The sequence below is a fragment of the Bidens hawaiensis genome, unplaced genomic scaffold, assembly GCF_021521415.1.
Source record: "Bidens hawaiensis isolate Kalapana, Puna unplaced genomic scaffold, B.hawaiensis_p1.1 tig00021322_1, whole genome shotgun sequence".
Lineage (NCBI taxonomy): Eukaryota > Viridiplantae > Streptophyta > Magnoliopsida > Asterales > Asteraceae > Bidens > Bidens hawaiensis.
This window is the reverse complement of record NW_027493293.1, coordinates 188,512-201,969: the sequence shown is the minus strand read 5'-3', so window position 1 is coordinate 201,969 and position 13,458 is coordinate 188,512. Positions and strand designations below refer to the sequence as shown.

The 13,458-nt window shown below is 36.5% G+C and overlaps 2 protein-coding genes across 3 annotated transcripts; one reads left to right on the top strand and one right to left on the bottom strand.

Moving 5' to 3' along the window:
- Positions 1-2,458: 2,458 nt before the first annotated feature.
- LOC143563113 (uncharacterized) lies at positions 2,459-6,726 on the top strand. Its single transcript, XM_077050732.1, has 6 exons — positions 2,459-2,949; positions 3,034-3,108; positions 3,411-3,488; positions 3,802-3,956; positions 4,060-4,748; positions 5,810-6,726. Exons 1-6 carry the CDS (start codon positions 2,524-2,526, stop codon positions 6,724-6,726), a joined length of 2,340 nt encoding a protein of 779 aa, XP_076906847.1. The 5' UTR covers positions 2,459-2,523.
- Positions 6,727-8,465: 1,739 nt separating this feature from the next.
- LOC143563105 (uncharacterized) lies at positions 8,466-12,876 on the bottom strand. 2 transcript variants are annotated; one of them, XM_077050726.1, is made up of 4 exons: positions 12,538-12,875; positions 11,364-12,433; positions 8,821-10,694; positions 8,466-8,697 (listed from the first exon to the last, which is right to left on the bottom strand). In XM_077050726.1, the coding sequence occupies exons 2-4, from the start codon at positions 12,422-12,424 to the stop codon at positions 8,627-8,629; spliced, it is 3,006 nt and encodes a 1,001-aa protein (XP_076906841.1). In that variant the 5' UTR covers positions 12,425-12,433; positions 12,538-12,875; the 3' UTR covers positions 8,466-8,626. The 2 variants fall into 2 exon arrangements, with proteins under 2 accessions (XP_076906841.1, XP_076906840.1); XM_077050725.1 differs by having other exon boundaries at positions 8,466-10,694; positions 12,538-12,876.
- Between the last annotated feature and the right edge of the window lie 582 nt (positions 12,877-13,458).

Sequence of the window (13,458 nt, the reverse complement as noted above, 5' to 3'; positions counted from 1 at the left end):
TGAAATTACTCATTTTAAGTGGTTACATGTAACTTAAACCATTAGACATCAATATCTTTTTATCTTGAGACTTCTCATATGAAACTTAGAATATTTATGTCTTCCACGATTTTGTTTAGGCTCATGTATAGATTCCTTTAAATATCTTATTGTTTCTCGCTCATATACTCAAAGTTTAACACGGAAAATAACTTAAACTAGCTTTCTTTTGTGATTGGTTCCGTCCCAAATAGTTTAAACATGCTATGACATCATGAATTAAGCAAAACCATAAAAAGGTGAAAGTTTACACCAACGCACAATACTTTTCCCTCCCAAACCCACCAACAAGCAAGTCATAAGCAAGCGTTCGGCCGAATTCCGAAGAAAACAAACAGGCACTCTTCGGTTTCCACATCATGTGGGGTGTGCAAGAAACCGAAAAAACCGATCCACAACTGAAAAAATTGAAAAATCCAAACCGAAAAAAACCGAATCGAAACAAAATCGACGGTTTGGTTTTATGTTATTGTAAAAACCGCACTAATGGTTCGGTTTTGGTTTTTCATATAAAAAAACCGAACCGAATTCCTAAATTTTAATTATTTTTTTATATTAAGTAATTTATAAAAATTTAATAAATATGTAACTAAAATATTTTTAATCAAATGTATAATAGTCTGTTATTTTACAATTAACAAACTTATTTATACCTAAATTCATTATTTTTTACTAACTTTTTTGTCGGCCTAAAATGTTCAAGCTCAAATGGCAAAAACCGTAAAAACCGAAATCGAACAGAAACAAAACCGAAAAACCGAAACTCCGAAAACTAAAGTTTTAGTTTTCAGTTTGGTTTTAGCAAAAACCACACCGAACCCCACCACTCGCACCCGTAGCCCCTAACATCATGTATGTTTATCCTTTAGGCCCAACCTATCCTCGGTGACCCGAAAGTCGAAAATGATTCAAAAACCCGCCCATTTTTCAAACAAAAATCATACTTGCCACGTCACCTATCCGCGTGACTAATCCTACATATCCACCGTCTATTCTCATTAATCGTACGGCCACAAAACGTACACCACATTTTACCTCCACTATATATATAGTTTATACACACCCAATCTTCATCAAACGTAGTGCCATTAACATCTTCCAATCTTCAAAGCTTCAGGTTAGCAATTCCTTCAATTAATCCACTTGATTCATCACATTTTGTCAAATTCCAAACAACTGTTATGGTTAATCATTACTTCAGTTCATCAATTTCATATAATTCAAAGCAATTTGGTATCCATTTTATAAGCAATTTCAGTTTAGTTCATCAAATTCAGCTGATTATTTCTTCAATCAATTTACCCAGTTCATCAATTTCAGTTTAATTTATCAAATTTCAGCTGATTATTACTTCAATCAATCTATACCCAGTTCATCAATTTTGTTTAATTCATCTAATTTCAGTTAATTATTTCTTTCTAGTTCATCAGTTCGTTTAATTTATCGAATTTAAGCCAATTATCAATTCCATCAATTTCATCTAATTGTAAACAATATTTTACAGATTCCAACCACATTCAAAAATGTCTGGCAGAGGTAAGGGAGGCAAAGGGTTAGGCAAAGGCGGAGCAAAACGACACCGTAAGGTGCTCCGGGACAACATTCAGGGAATCACGAAGCCTGCAATCCGAAGGCTGGCTCGCAGAGGCGGTGTGAAGCGTATCAGTGGGTTGATATATGAGGAGACGCGTGGGGTGTTGAAGATATTCTTGGAGAATGTGATCAGAGATGCGGTTACCTACACCGAGCATGCTCGCAGGAAGACGGTTACTGCCATGGACGTGGTTTACGCGTTGAAGAGACAAGGAAGGACTTTGTATGGGTTTGGGGGTTAAGGGTTTAGTGTTTAGACTGCGTGTGTTGTCAAGTCTTGCTATCAAGAAAGTAACGGGTTCTGGTTGTTGTTTTCGGGTCAGGAATTAGGATATGTGTTGGTTTTATGCTTTGTTATGTTAATGTAAAAATTTGTTTTGGTGGTTATTGTTGAATTCACAGTCACTTGTTAATTAAAGAATCTCAAGATAAATCTAGTCTAGAAACTGAATTCTCGGGTTAGTTTTGGTCATCGGGGTGCACGCAAGTAAGATCCGGGTAATGGTTTTAAGCATTACATATGACAGAAAAAGAAAAGTAAAATTTGTCTCCCATGATGAGGTTTTGGTACATGTTAACATGATCTCCGCATATGGCGCTTCTCTTTTGACCCATTTTTTTAATATGTTTTACTTAGGAAAACAATGTAGGGTAATGGTTGACATGTTAGTCGATAAATAATGTCGCATGTTTGCTGGCTATCATAATAGGGGTTATATTGTTAGGTCGGTCGAATGTGCAGCCATAACAAATACTTTAAACCATTGTAAGGAAAACAAATAAGAGGACTAAAACTGGACTCGCACAATACTTTAAACCTCTAATAAACATTATTATTATTATACTCTTCTTCCTCAATAAAACCCTAATTGCTTAATTTCTCCTGTAACAATGGCGTTTTTCGATCTTAACATACCGTACACAGAATCAACCAAACACAACTCCACCACCGCCAAATCCACACGCTTAAAACTCACAATCAAAGCCATGGAGCTAGGCTACTCCGGCGTAGCATACAACCGCACTATAACCGGCGTAATGTCGGAAGCTGACCGTTGCTCAATCGCTTTGTTTCCTCTTGAATCCGTTCTCAAAGTTTCTCCGTCAATTTCTAACGCCGTTAGTTTTCATAGACGGCTTGTTAATGTGTCAAATACGACGCCGTTTCGGCAGTACACTCGGATAACGGTGGTTGTGGAGACTCCGGCGCAAGGAGCGTGTTTGAATAGTGGGAATCCGGTGTTGAAAAGTTATAATATTGTGGCGGTTAGGCCGGTGAAGCAGGAGGTGTTTGATTTAGCTTGTAAAAGTTATGAGGTATTGTTTGGAATCATAGAAAGTATAAATTTATGATGATACTGGTGCTGTGACTGATATGTTGTTGTGTATGTTTATGTTTAGGTTGATATAATTGCCATTGATTTCTCGGAGACGCGGTTTAGGTTGAAACAGCCACTGATCAAAGCTGCAATTGAGGTCATTGTTTTATATATCTTCCTGTTGAATTGGATTTAATCGGATTAGAATAGTATGTGTAATATTGGATTGGATTTGTAAAAAAACACTTCAAATATTTTGACCGAAATTTGACAGATTTTAAACAATTTGGACCAGTTTTGACCGATCACTGATTTGCTGGCCCTATTAGGTGAAATAAGCGGTAGCATAACTATTGGCAATTAGTCGGTGGCTTATCGTGAATATTACAACACTATTAACTATTTTTTATCATGTTTATAGATCTATGAGTTAATATTTATATAATTAATAATATGCAGAGAGGAGTATGTTTTGAAATTACATACTCAGGTCTTCTGGATGCTCAATTGAGAAGACAGATGATATCCAATGCTAAGGTATAACATCTTATATTTTGTGTTTTTAAGTATAATTGGATTTGATTTTTGTAAGAACATAGGTTAAATGAGATTAAGCTTTCAGAACTTGATGAATTTGGATATGAATAAAACATTTTGGTTTATGAAAACAGTCTTAAATGTGCATGCTCTTAATCTTGTCATTGTAGTCGCATAACAAAATGATAATTTGATCAACATAAAGTAAATGCAGTCTTGTTGCATTACACTTACAAGCATTAGTTATCTTCATAGCTTGTTATACACACAGACATATAAATACATTATATAACTCAAGAAATGCTATTTGCAGCTTTTGGTGGATTGGACAAGAGGGAAAAATATAATATTTTCAAGTGCTGCTGCTTCTGTAACTGAATTTAGAGGACCATATGATGTTGCAAATCTAGCATGCTTACTTGGTTTCTCAATGGAGCGTGCAAAAGCAATCGTTTCAAAAACATGTAGGTATGATTATCAGATTATGAACACCGATAAAAAAACAATTTGAAATGTGGAATTTGCTAGCATAATTAATATCAAATTAAATCTAAAAGTACACATTCTGCAGAACATTACTAGAAAATTCTTTGAGGAAGAAGAAGTTCCACAAAGAAGCCATTAAGGCTGAATTAATCACGTCAAACGATGATGGTTTCGATGACTGGCTTAAGTGGGACCCGATATCCAGTGGCGAAGACGATTTACAACTAGATGACATGGCTAAATCATTTGCGGATTCGAATAAAGAACCGAAAACGGTCAACAAAGCAATTGACTTTGTTTCAGTTATTAATGAATTGCCATCGCATGGGTTGCAAATCACTGATATGGTAACCGAAACAAAACCAGATTCTAAACCGCGTGATTCTCATGAGAAAGATAGGTTATTAAAAGTTGGGAATTGTGATATCTCATCAAAAAATAAAAATCTTGAAACGTTGGCGAGTGTGGAAGCGGAAGAAACTTGTGCTATGATTATAGATGAACCCGAGCAGCAAAATCTGTCATTAAAAGTTCGTGAGGATATACATGAAGAAGTTGTTATTGTTAAAGAAGAAAGAAAAGGGCATGAGGACACGCATGAAGAAATTGCTATTGTTGAAAAAGAAAGTGAAAGTGTGTGTAATGATGTTCCAAATCCAGTTGTTTTGGTCTCATTTGAGGATAATTGTTCTTCTGATATTCAGGGTGAGGAAGCCAACAAATTGTCTCCCAATGCCTCTATGTTTCAACCAATGCTGGCGTTAAGTGAAGCAGGTATTTAGCAAAGTAAGAAAAATTGTATTACAAATTCGTACCCTGATTTCTTAATGCTTAAATAATTTGACATACAAAATTTAATTCTTATTTCTTTCAATTAACATGCACAAAATAGTTGCTTTCACAACAGTGTAAGCTACATAATACATATATAGTTGCTTTCATTTGGTACAAGCCTGCAACTAGGGGTGTTCACAGCTAAGAGTGTAAATGAGCCGAGTCAAATCCGAGCTCGACGCCTCGACTAGGATCAAGCGCAGCTCGTTTAACTTACTAGAGCTTGAGCATGAGCTTGAGCTTGAGCTTGGCTTGTTTCAAGCTCTTTATTTCTAAAGCTCAAGCTTGGCTTGTGAGTAGTTTTTCGTGCTCGAGCTCAACTTGTTTATTATTTATTATACTTTAATTAGTTTATATACATTTATAATTATTTTTTGTTTATATATTTAGTATAATCTTTTATAAATTTATATAATTATTATTTTTATGTCTAATAATTAATAATTATTATATAAATATTAGTAAATGATGCTAATAGGCTTGTCTAGGCTCGCCAGCCAGCTCGAGTGCGTTTATTGAACAAGCTCATTTTTAGGCTCGAGCCCGGGCTCACTTAAACTCAGTTTGATTTTAGCTTTTAGCGAGCCGATCTCGAGTACGTCATGAGCGTATTGGCTCATTTATTTCTTATTCAGGGTCCTGTTTGACTAGTTTTGAAAAATTAAGTAGACCGTGTTAGGTGGGTTATTCATTTACCAGCTTGGTGGTCTGAACGGATTTTTTGATTTTTTTTTTCAAAATCGTTAGTTTGTATTTAAACATTTAGAAATAAGGTTTGTGATTATAAAACATATGCATAAAATAATATTCCAAATATGAAAACAAAACTATAAATAACAAAGGTTATAAGGCTGGTTCCAAGTTCCAAATCGGACTGAACCATTTGGACAGTGTGGTGTCGGTTTCAATGGTTTATGAACAGCCCTAGCTACAACAACTATAAAAAAATTAAAGTAATTAATATAAGTTTAAGCTTCTAAAAAAAGTTTGCTTTCTTCTAGATAAGATGTTCCCCTCCTCTGATGCATGTTTACCTAAAAAGGTTCTAGAAGAGCACCCGAGTGATACAAAAGAAGCATGGTTACCTGAAAAGGTTCTAGAAGAACACATGAGTGATACAAAAGAAGCATGTTTACCGGAAGAGGTTTTAGAAGAACACATAAGCAATACAAAAGATGATGTTACAGTTTCACCTGTTACTTCATGTTTGGTCTCTTCTTGTGTATCTTCGAATGAAAAGGATCTAGAAGAAAACACAAGTGTAATAGGGGAAAACGTTTCAACTGCACCATCTAGGGTATTAGCCAATTTGAGACCTCATGATGAGTTGCAAATCAACGGTTGTGGTTCAGTTGTTCATGAGCCGTTGGAAGACGTGCCAATGGAAGTCAATGCAGAGGTCAAAGATGATAGTCATATGAATAATTTCTCTGCACTGCAGTCTTCATCAATTGTTCATGAGCCATCGGAAGATGTGCCGATGGAAGTCTACGTCAATGCAGAGGTCAAAGATGATAGTCATATGAATAATTTCTCTGCACCGCAGTCTTCATCAATTGTTCATGAGTCGTCGGAAGATGTGCCGATGGAAGTCAACGTAGAGGTCAAAGATGATAGTCATGTGAATTATTTGTCTGCACCGCAGTCTTCATTAATTGTTCATGAGCCGTCGGAAGATGTGCCGATGAAAGTCAACGTAGAAGTCAAAGATAATAGTCATATGAATAATTTGTCTGCACAGCAGTCTTACTCAGTTGTTCATGAGCCATCAGAAGATGTGACTAATTTGTCTGCACAGCAGGCTTCATCAGTTGTTCATGAGCCATCAGAAGATGTGTCACTGGAAGTCAACGTGGAGGTCAAAGATGATAGTTTTATGAGTCATTTGTCTGCACAGGAGTCTTCAGCAGGTACGTAATTTATTTTCCAATCTCATATAAACTGTGTAATTATATCATTAAAACCTAAATTTATATTTTATAAATCAAGTTCATAAAACTGGCTTTTTCCTTTTTCCTTTTTCCACATGCTACTGTGTTTTCATTGTATATATATATTTTTTAAATTATATTTTTTTATATTATTTTGTAGAGAAATTAGCGAAAGTGACCATGAGATATGCAAATATTTGGTCGCGTGTCTACTTTTACTCACCCAAATCTTAGGCATGTTAATTCTATACATGAATAATAAAACATCCATAATTCTATACACAAATAACATATAGATACACAAATCTATTCTATACATGATATGGCGCGTGCATCACTTTACTTTCAAGTAATTATTGATGGGAAAAAGTCCAAAGACTGTTAGTTGCATTCTGACATCACTTGTGCCTGCAACACACCCACAAAAACTTTTATGCTGATTTTCGTCACAACCTTTCACCACTGTCGGTCCCAAAAAAACTTTTATTACCAAATAAGGCCAACAACAAGTTTACTTACTTGAAAAGCTTGTATGCAGGGAGAGTTAGGAGAAAGCATAGAGGTACACGGCGACTAGTATCATTTCCTTTCAAAAGGTTGTTAAAACCTTCGCATTTCAAGAAAACTCTAAAGATGAGAAGAAAACACGTTTTTATAAGCGGTTTTAGGGAGTTTAGGTCCGGGAGTGTTTTTGATGGAACGGAATTCTAAATTATGTTTGGTATTTTTTTATCCTTTTATTCATGTTATTTGATATTCTTTTATAGATGAAATTATCCCTTTTTTCGTATTCATATTTGATAATATTTATATTTGTGTTTGGTTTGTGAAGATGAATGAATGGATAATCAAAACCCGAACATAACCCATATGTATGTATATATATTTTTGTGTAAAAGAGAAATCCTAATCCGCACTCTTAAAATTGTGTAAGCCGAACATGATTTGTCTAATTCCTTTGTCTAAACGCGTAGTAGTTAGATTTGTAAATGTGTTAAATCGGGTTGATAAGTTGTAAAAAATCAAAAATTGTATTAAATGAGTTAATGGGTTGGCCTATTTAGTTAGACTCAGCAAGTCAGCTAGTTTAATTAAGCATGTCAAGTTAAACATGATCCTTTTATTAACAGGTTAAATATAACATCATATCTCAATTTTGAAAATAAAACATAGACTCTCATATAATGGGGACTACAAGGCTATAGGGTCATGACAAAGGGGAAATTTAGTCATTGATATTTGCATCTATTGAAACCTTGTGTATAATGGGGACTACATATTAAGCATCTTGCGATTCTTGTCTTCCACTGGTTGCTATCGAGAACGAGAAAAGTATGGACAGATCCCCCAATATGAAGCCTGAGCTCGAGCCTTGTGTATTTTTAAGTTTTAGCTCCCTTGGACTTCCATGTGTTAATCTCACACTACACAGCCAACCTCAAGCGGAGCCTTGGCTTGTGTAAGGTACTACTGCACATAAGCTCGAGCCGAGTTTAGGCTTTGTTAAAGGTTTTAAGAATAAAATAAATATGAGTTAAGCTTGAGTTTGAGAAAAGTATCACGAGCCAAGTGGAGCTCGTGCTCAAGCTCTCATAATTCTCATAATTCAAAACGAGCCGAGCATGAGTTCTAGCTCGTTTAGGTGACATAAACTATAACTGATTCTCATGCAGCCAAAAGGCAACACAATTGTGAACTCATTATAAATAAGTTTAATCTTCACCTATCCCCAACTTGTATATCAAAAATCCATTCCTTTCTGTGCATTTCTTTTATTATTACTTACAAAAACACCAAAACAAACATTAATTAACCAACCAACCAACCAACCATCAATAAAATCATTATTACTAAACCAAAACATTCATCACCTTAAACCAAAACTCATCAAGAAACACAAATCTCAACATCTTCATCATCATCCCCTCTCCCATCCTCAAAATTATCATTGTTAACACCTGACGATTCGATACTCAAATCAAACCCCGTTGGCTTCTCCGTCCCATAAATATTAACACCTCCCGACGCTTCGATACTCAAATCAAACCCTGTTGGTTCCCCGGTCCCATCATTATTAACACCTGATGGGTCAACACTCAAGTCAAAACCCGTTGGCTCCCCGGTCCCATCATTATTGGCATCAGACGGTTCAGCCACTTCTTTCTTCTGGCGTTTCCATTTCTTCGTAGACGAAGTCCCGTCATCATCGAAATCCTCCTCTTCTTTCTCGCGATGCAAATAAACCCATAGTTTCCGTTCACCGTCAAACTGCACACACGGGTCCCGCTCATAATGCAAACGGTCCAATGCACCACTAATCACTTGGTTCACTTGAGCATCCGAAACATCTTCTACTATGTATTGTGAATCACGAATTAATGTGCAAACATCGGCACGTGTCCCGATGCTTCCTGGTAACCGTGCAGCCGCGTCCCGAACCAAACAGAGAATGGTCACGTGAGGTGGTCGGTCACGCTTCAACATGAAATGGTCACGCGCTTTCGATGTCGGTTTCCCCACACCCTTTTTTGACGGGGCCACCGTTGACTTTTTACCGTCGACTGCAGTATACGCAAAAGCCCGGTCTGGTAGTAAATACCGTAGAACTTCTTCTTTACGGAAATAATCGCGAACTTCATCCGAACTCGGGTTTATCGTGTTGAGACTTTTTTGAGCCCGTAAATCTCGGAACCGTTCTTTTTCGTCTAAGTTGGCTTGCATTAAAGTCAAAGGCGGAGGGGGGAGACTTCCGATTTGTTGCAATGGTTCTTCAGCGCTTTTTAGCCAGTTAGCAAACGAGTCAACTAGTTTGACCAACATCTTGTGTGGAAGTTTCCATGTGTCCGGAGACGTTACTTCTTCGACAAGCTCATGATCGGGTGAAACTTGAGAAACGGGCCCTACCCATGACCAAGTTTTAGCGGGCTTATTATATGAAATGAGCGCTTTCCATCCTTTTGCTCCTAAAGGTGCGGTTTTTGAAGCGAATATCTTTAAAACCCCTCTTACTAACTCTTGAAGCGGTACTTGGGTTTCGAGAATGCATGGGTCACCCGGGTTTGACTGGACCCGGTTGACTATATCCTTAACGGTCAAAGATGGGACGGTTGGGTTTTCAACTTCCGGTTTTGCCTCATCATTTGTATTGTCTTCTGGAAGTAAAGTTACCATTGCCATTCTTACGGCTGATAAAAGGTGTATAATCGAGAACGAAAATCCCGTGTGGACCGTAGGGGTAATTAAGATAAACGGTTTCTTCTGCGTTTTATTTTCAATATTTTCGAAATCTGCATCTTCTTCGGTTATATCAATTACTGCTGGCTCGGGAATCACATTCTCGAAAGAAATATCCTCGACCCATTTCCTTTTCCCAAAAGTGAGTTGACTTTGACTTTCTTGATAGCGATCATCCATGTACATCAATTCATCCTTTACTTTTCGTTTCTTGGACCCCGAATGATCTTGACCATACACGTCAATCATTTGACCTCTTTTGGTGGGCCTTACGGATTCATCAGTGGCATACTCGTTAATGTGCATTAACGGAAGGGTAGAAAAGTCATTTTCGAATTCTCCTTTTCTCTTCTTCCCGTACGGTTTTCTTGAAAACATGCCTTCAATATATGCATCACCATTCGGCTCGTTATAAAGATTGTTACCGTGCGTTTTACCCTTCTTTCTTGAATTTTGTAACGACCGATCAAGATCTTTAAATGTTCTATTATTGTTATTGCCACCAAGTTTTGGTTTTTTGAATTGTGGCCCGGATTTCACACCACTCGGGTAAGCCCATTTGCTTCTCATTAGAGGGTTATTATCGTCATCTTCACCAAATTGTTCAGATGAATCTGATTCCGTTTCTTCGCCTTTTGCTAACATTTTCATTCCATCAGGAGCTGTCACAACTCGTCCTCCATTTTGTGTATTGACCATTTTACCCTTTTTCATTCCCATCCTGTGGTTCATATTCCAATAATTAGTAGTTTGCATTGGTCAGTTTGGAGCTCAAACCCAACCAAAAACCGAACTTGGTCAATTTGGGTCGGTTTTGGGCTCAACCCAAAAATTCAGTTTTTGGGTTTCACCATTTTGGCTTGAAAATTTCAGTCCAAAAATGGCCCAAAATAATGAACTTGGGCCTGAAACTTTGGGCCCAATCTTTTGTTAATTAACGAATGATTGATTATTACACATTTGGACCTAACATTTTTGGCCAACACTATATATTGATGCTTATAAATTACATAAAATTGGTTTTTCGTTTTTTTTTTTGTTCCATTTGGTGAAGTTCAGTTTTTGCTTGTTAGCAAAACCAATATCAAAGATAATTGGTTTTTGAAAAAACACAAAACCAAACCATCAGTTTTTTATCGGGTTCGGTTATTTAAGTTTGGTTATTCCGGTTACGTTTCAGTTATTTCGGTTTCGTGCACACCCCTGCCAAAAACCATAACCTTTAATACAGTGTTTTGGATGTATGTTTTAAAGCCGATTGCTATTTTGAATAATCAAAATCATAATTCAGTGTTTGTGCAATTTTAACTATTTATGAAAATAATACGAACAATGACAAAAATGACGTTAAGTAAATGTGATGGACAACTTAACATTTAAACCAACATACCCGTATAGATCAATAGACTCCCCTAATGATTGATTCCAAAACAGATCCTGTTGATTATCATACTGATTATACTCCGCCCGTTTGCCTTTCTTCCCATAATCATAACCGAATTTTGAGCTAGACGGTTTTGCAGTCAACACTTTAATATCCGATAACTGATTTACAACCCTATTTCTACCCATAAATGTTTCTTGAAATTCTTCACCACTAAAACCCTTATATTTCTTCCCAAATTTATCATTCAAATTAGCATCTGGATGTACAGTAACATCATACATTGACTTTTCTTCAAGAAATGAGGATGAACCCAAAGACCCGTGCTTTACTTCAAGATACTGAACTCGACCCGAACCCAGACTCGTAATCTTCTTGTTATTATTCCATAACCCGTCTGCAGATTCTTCTTCAGATTCGGTTTCAAATTCTTCCGTTTTTTCATTCATTAAGCTCTTTTGACTTTTTAAAATATTCAAAACACGAATCTTTTCATCAATGCTGTACCCTCTGCACTTTGACCAAGCTTCACGGGTCTGAACCAGATTACTGACCATCGTGTTTTGATGCTTTCTAATAACATGATAATGCAAATGCTTTTGAAAGGACACGAGCCCTTGTCGGTAAAGCGACACTCTCGGTTCACATAACCCTCCTTTCATCATATTAAAAAGTTTGTTAATCGGAACACCAAAGTGAAAATTAGAACCCGTAAACAAATCTTTCACGGTTCTCATAAAGTGTTCTTGGTCCATATCCGGGAGATACTTCGTGAGATTCAACCGTTCGGATTCAGTCAAAACATTGTTCCAAACATCCATAGATAAAATATCTTCTAACCCGGGAAGATCATATAATTCAAACGGAACGCTACACGTTTGATCCCCGATTTGACAAAACTCCTCACCGGTTTCACCGAGCTCAAGTAAATCAAACTCATCCGAACCCGCACCCGAATCACAATCATCTTCATATTCATTAAATTCACCACCTTTTCTCTTAATTTCATCTTCTTCACTTGACATACTATCTACAGACTCTAATATAGCAATCTTTTCAATCACCATCAAAAACCCCTAAATAAAGATTACAAATTTATAACATTAAACCAAGAATTACTCTTTTTTTCAAATTAGGGTTTGATTGGAATTAGGGTATTGAAATTGGACCGATTGATTACCTTAAATTGGCTAATACATGATGAGAATCGAAGACGAGAGTGTTAATTTTGGTTAATTGATGTGAATTTTGCAAGAGGTTTGAGGGTTTTGAAAACCCTAAAAAGGGGATCTTGAATGTTGATTGGTGAGGTGATAAGAGATGAGTGAAGAAGAAAGATGATGGTGATGAAGATGGAGATGTGGGTTAATAATAATAATATGGGCCGTTGGATTGTGGGCTTTAATTGAAAAGAATAAAAAGGTGGTAAATTTAGGTTTAGTGATAGATAGATAGATAGATAGATAGAGAATGGTGTAAGTTTTGCAGATAGTGAGTTTTGGTGGTGTTGGTGATGGAAGAGGAGACTGAGTTGACTCGGTTGAGTTGGTTTGCTGTGATGGAAACTCAGTTGTTACATGTAAGGTCCTTCTATTTTGTAAATGTTGTCATTTTTTGTGCAACTTATTTTAGGTCTATTTGTGTTTATGGTTGTTGATTGAACCGAACCGAACCGAACCGAACTGGAAACTAGAAAGACGAAAAATTACGGAGCGAAGATTGGATTGTTATGGGGTTGGTCGGTTATGCATGATTAAGTATGGTTTGGTTGACGTTTTAACTATCGATCTGGGTCAATGTTTTCAGACCCGGCCCGGACGTCGACCTAGACGCCTTACCAGGTTAAAGGTCAGACCGACCCGGGAAGGCGGACCGGTGTTTGACCCGGATGTCGTCATAAATATTTTAAATATGTATTTACATATATATAATTCATATACATATAAAAAATAATAATAACAACAAACTTTAATGTTTATCTATGTTTTATACATTGTTTTATAAATATATATATATATATATATATATATATATTATATGTTTGATCAATGGAGACATCAATGAAGCTTGGTTGGTTGGCTCATGGGTAATATTAAAGTTT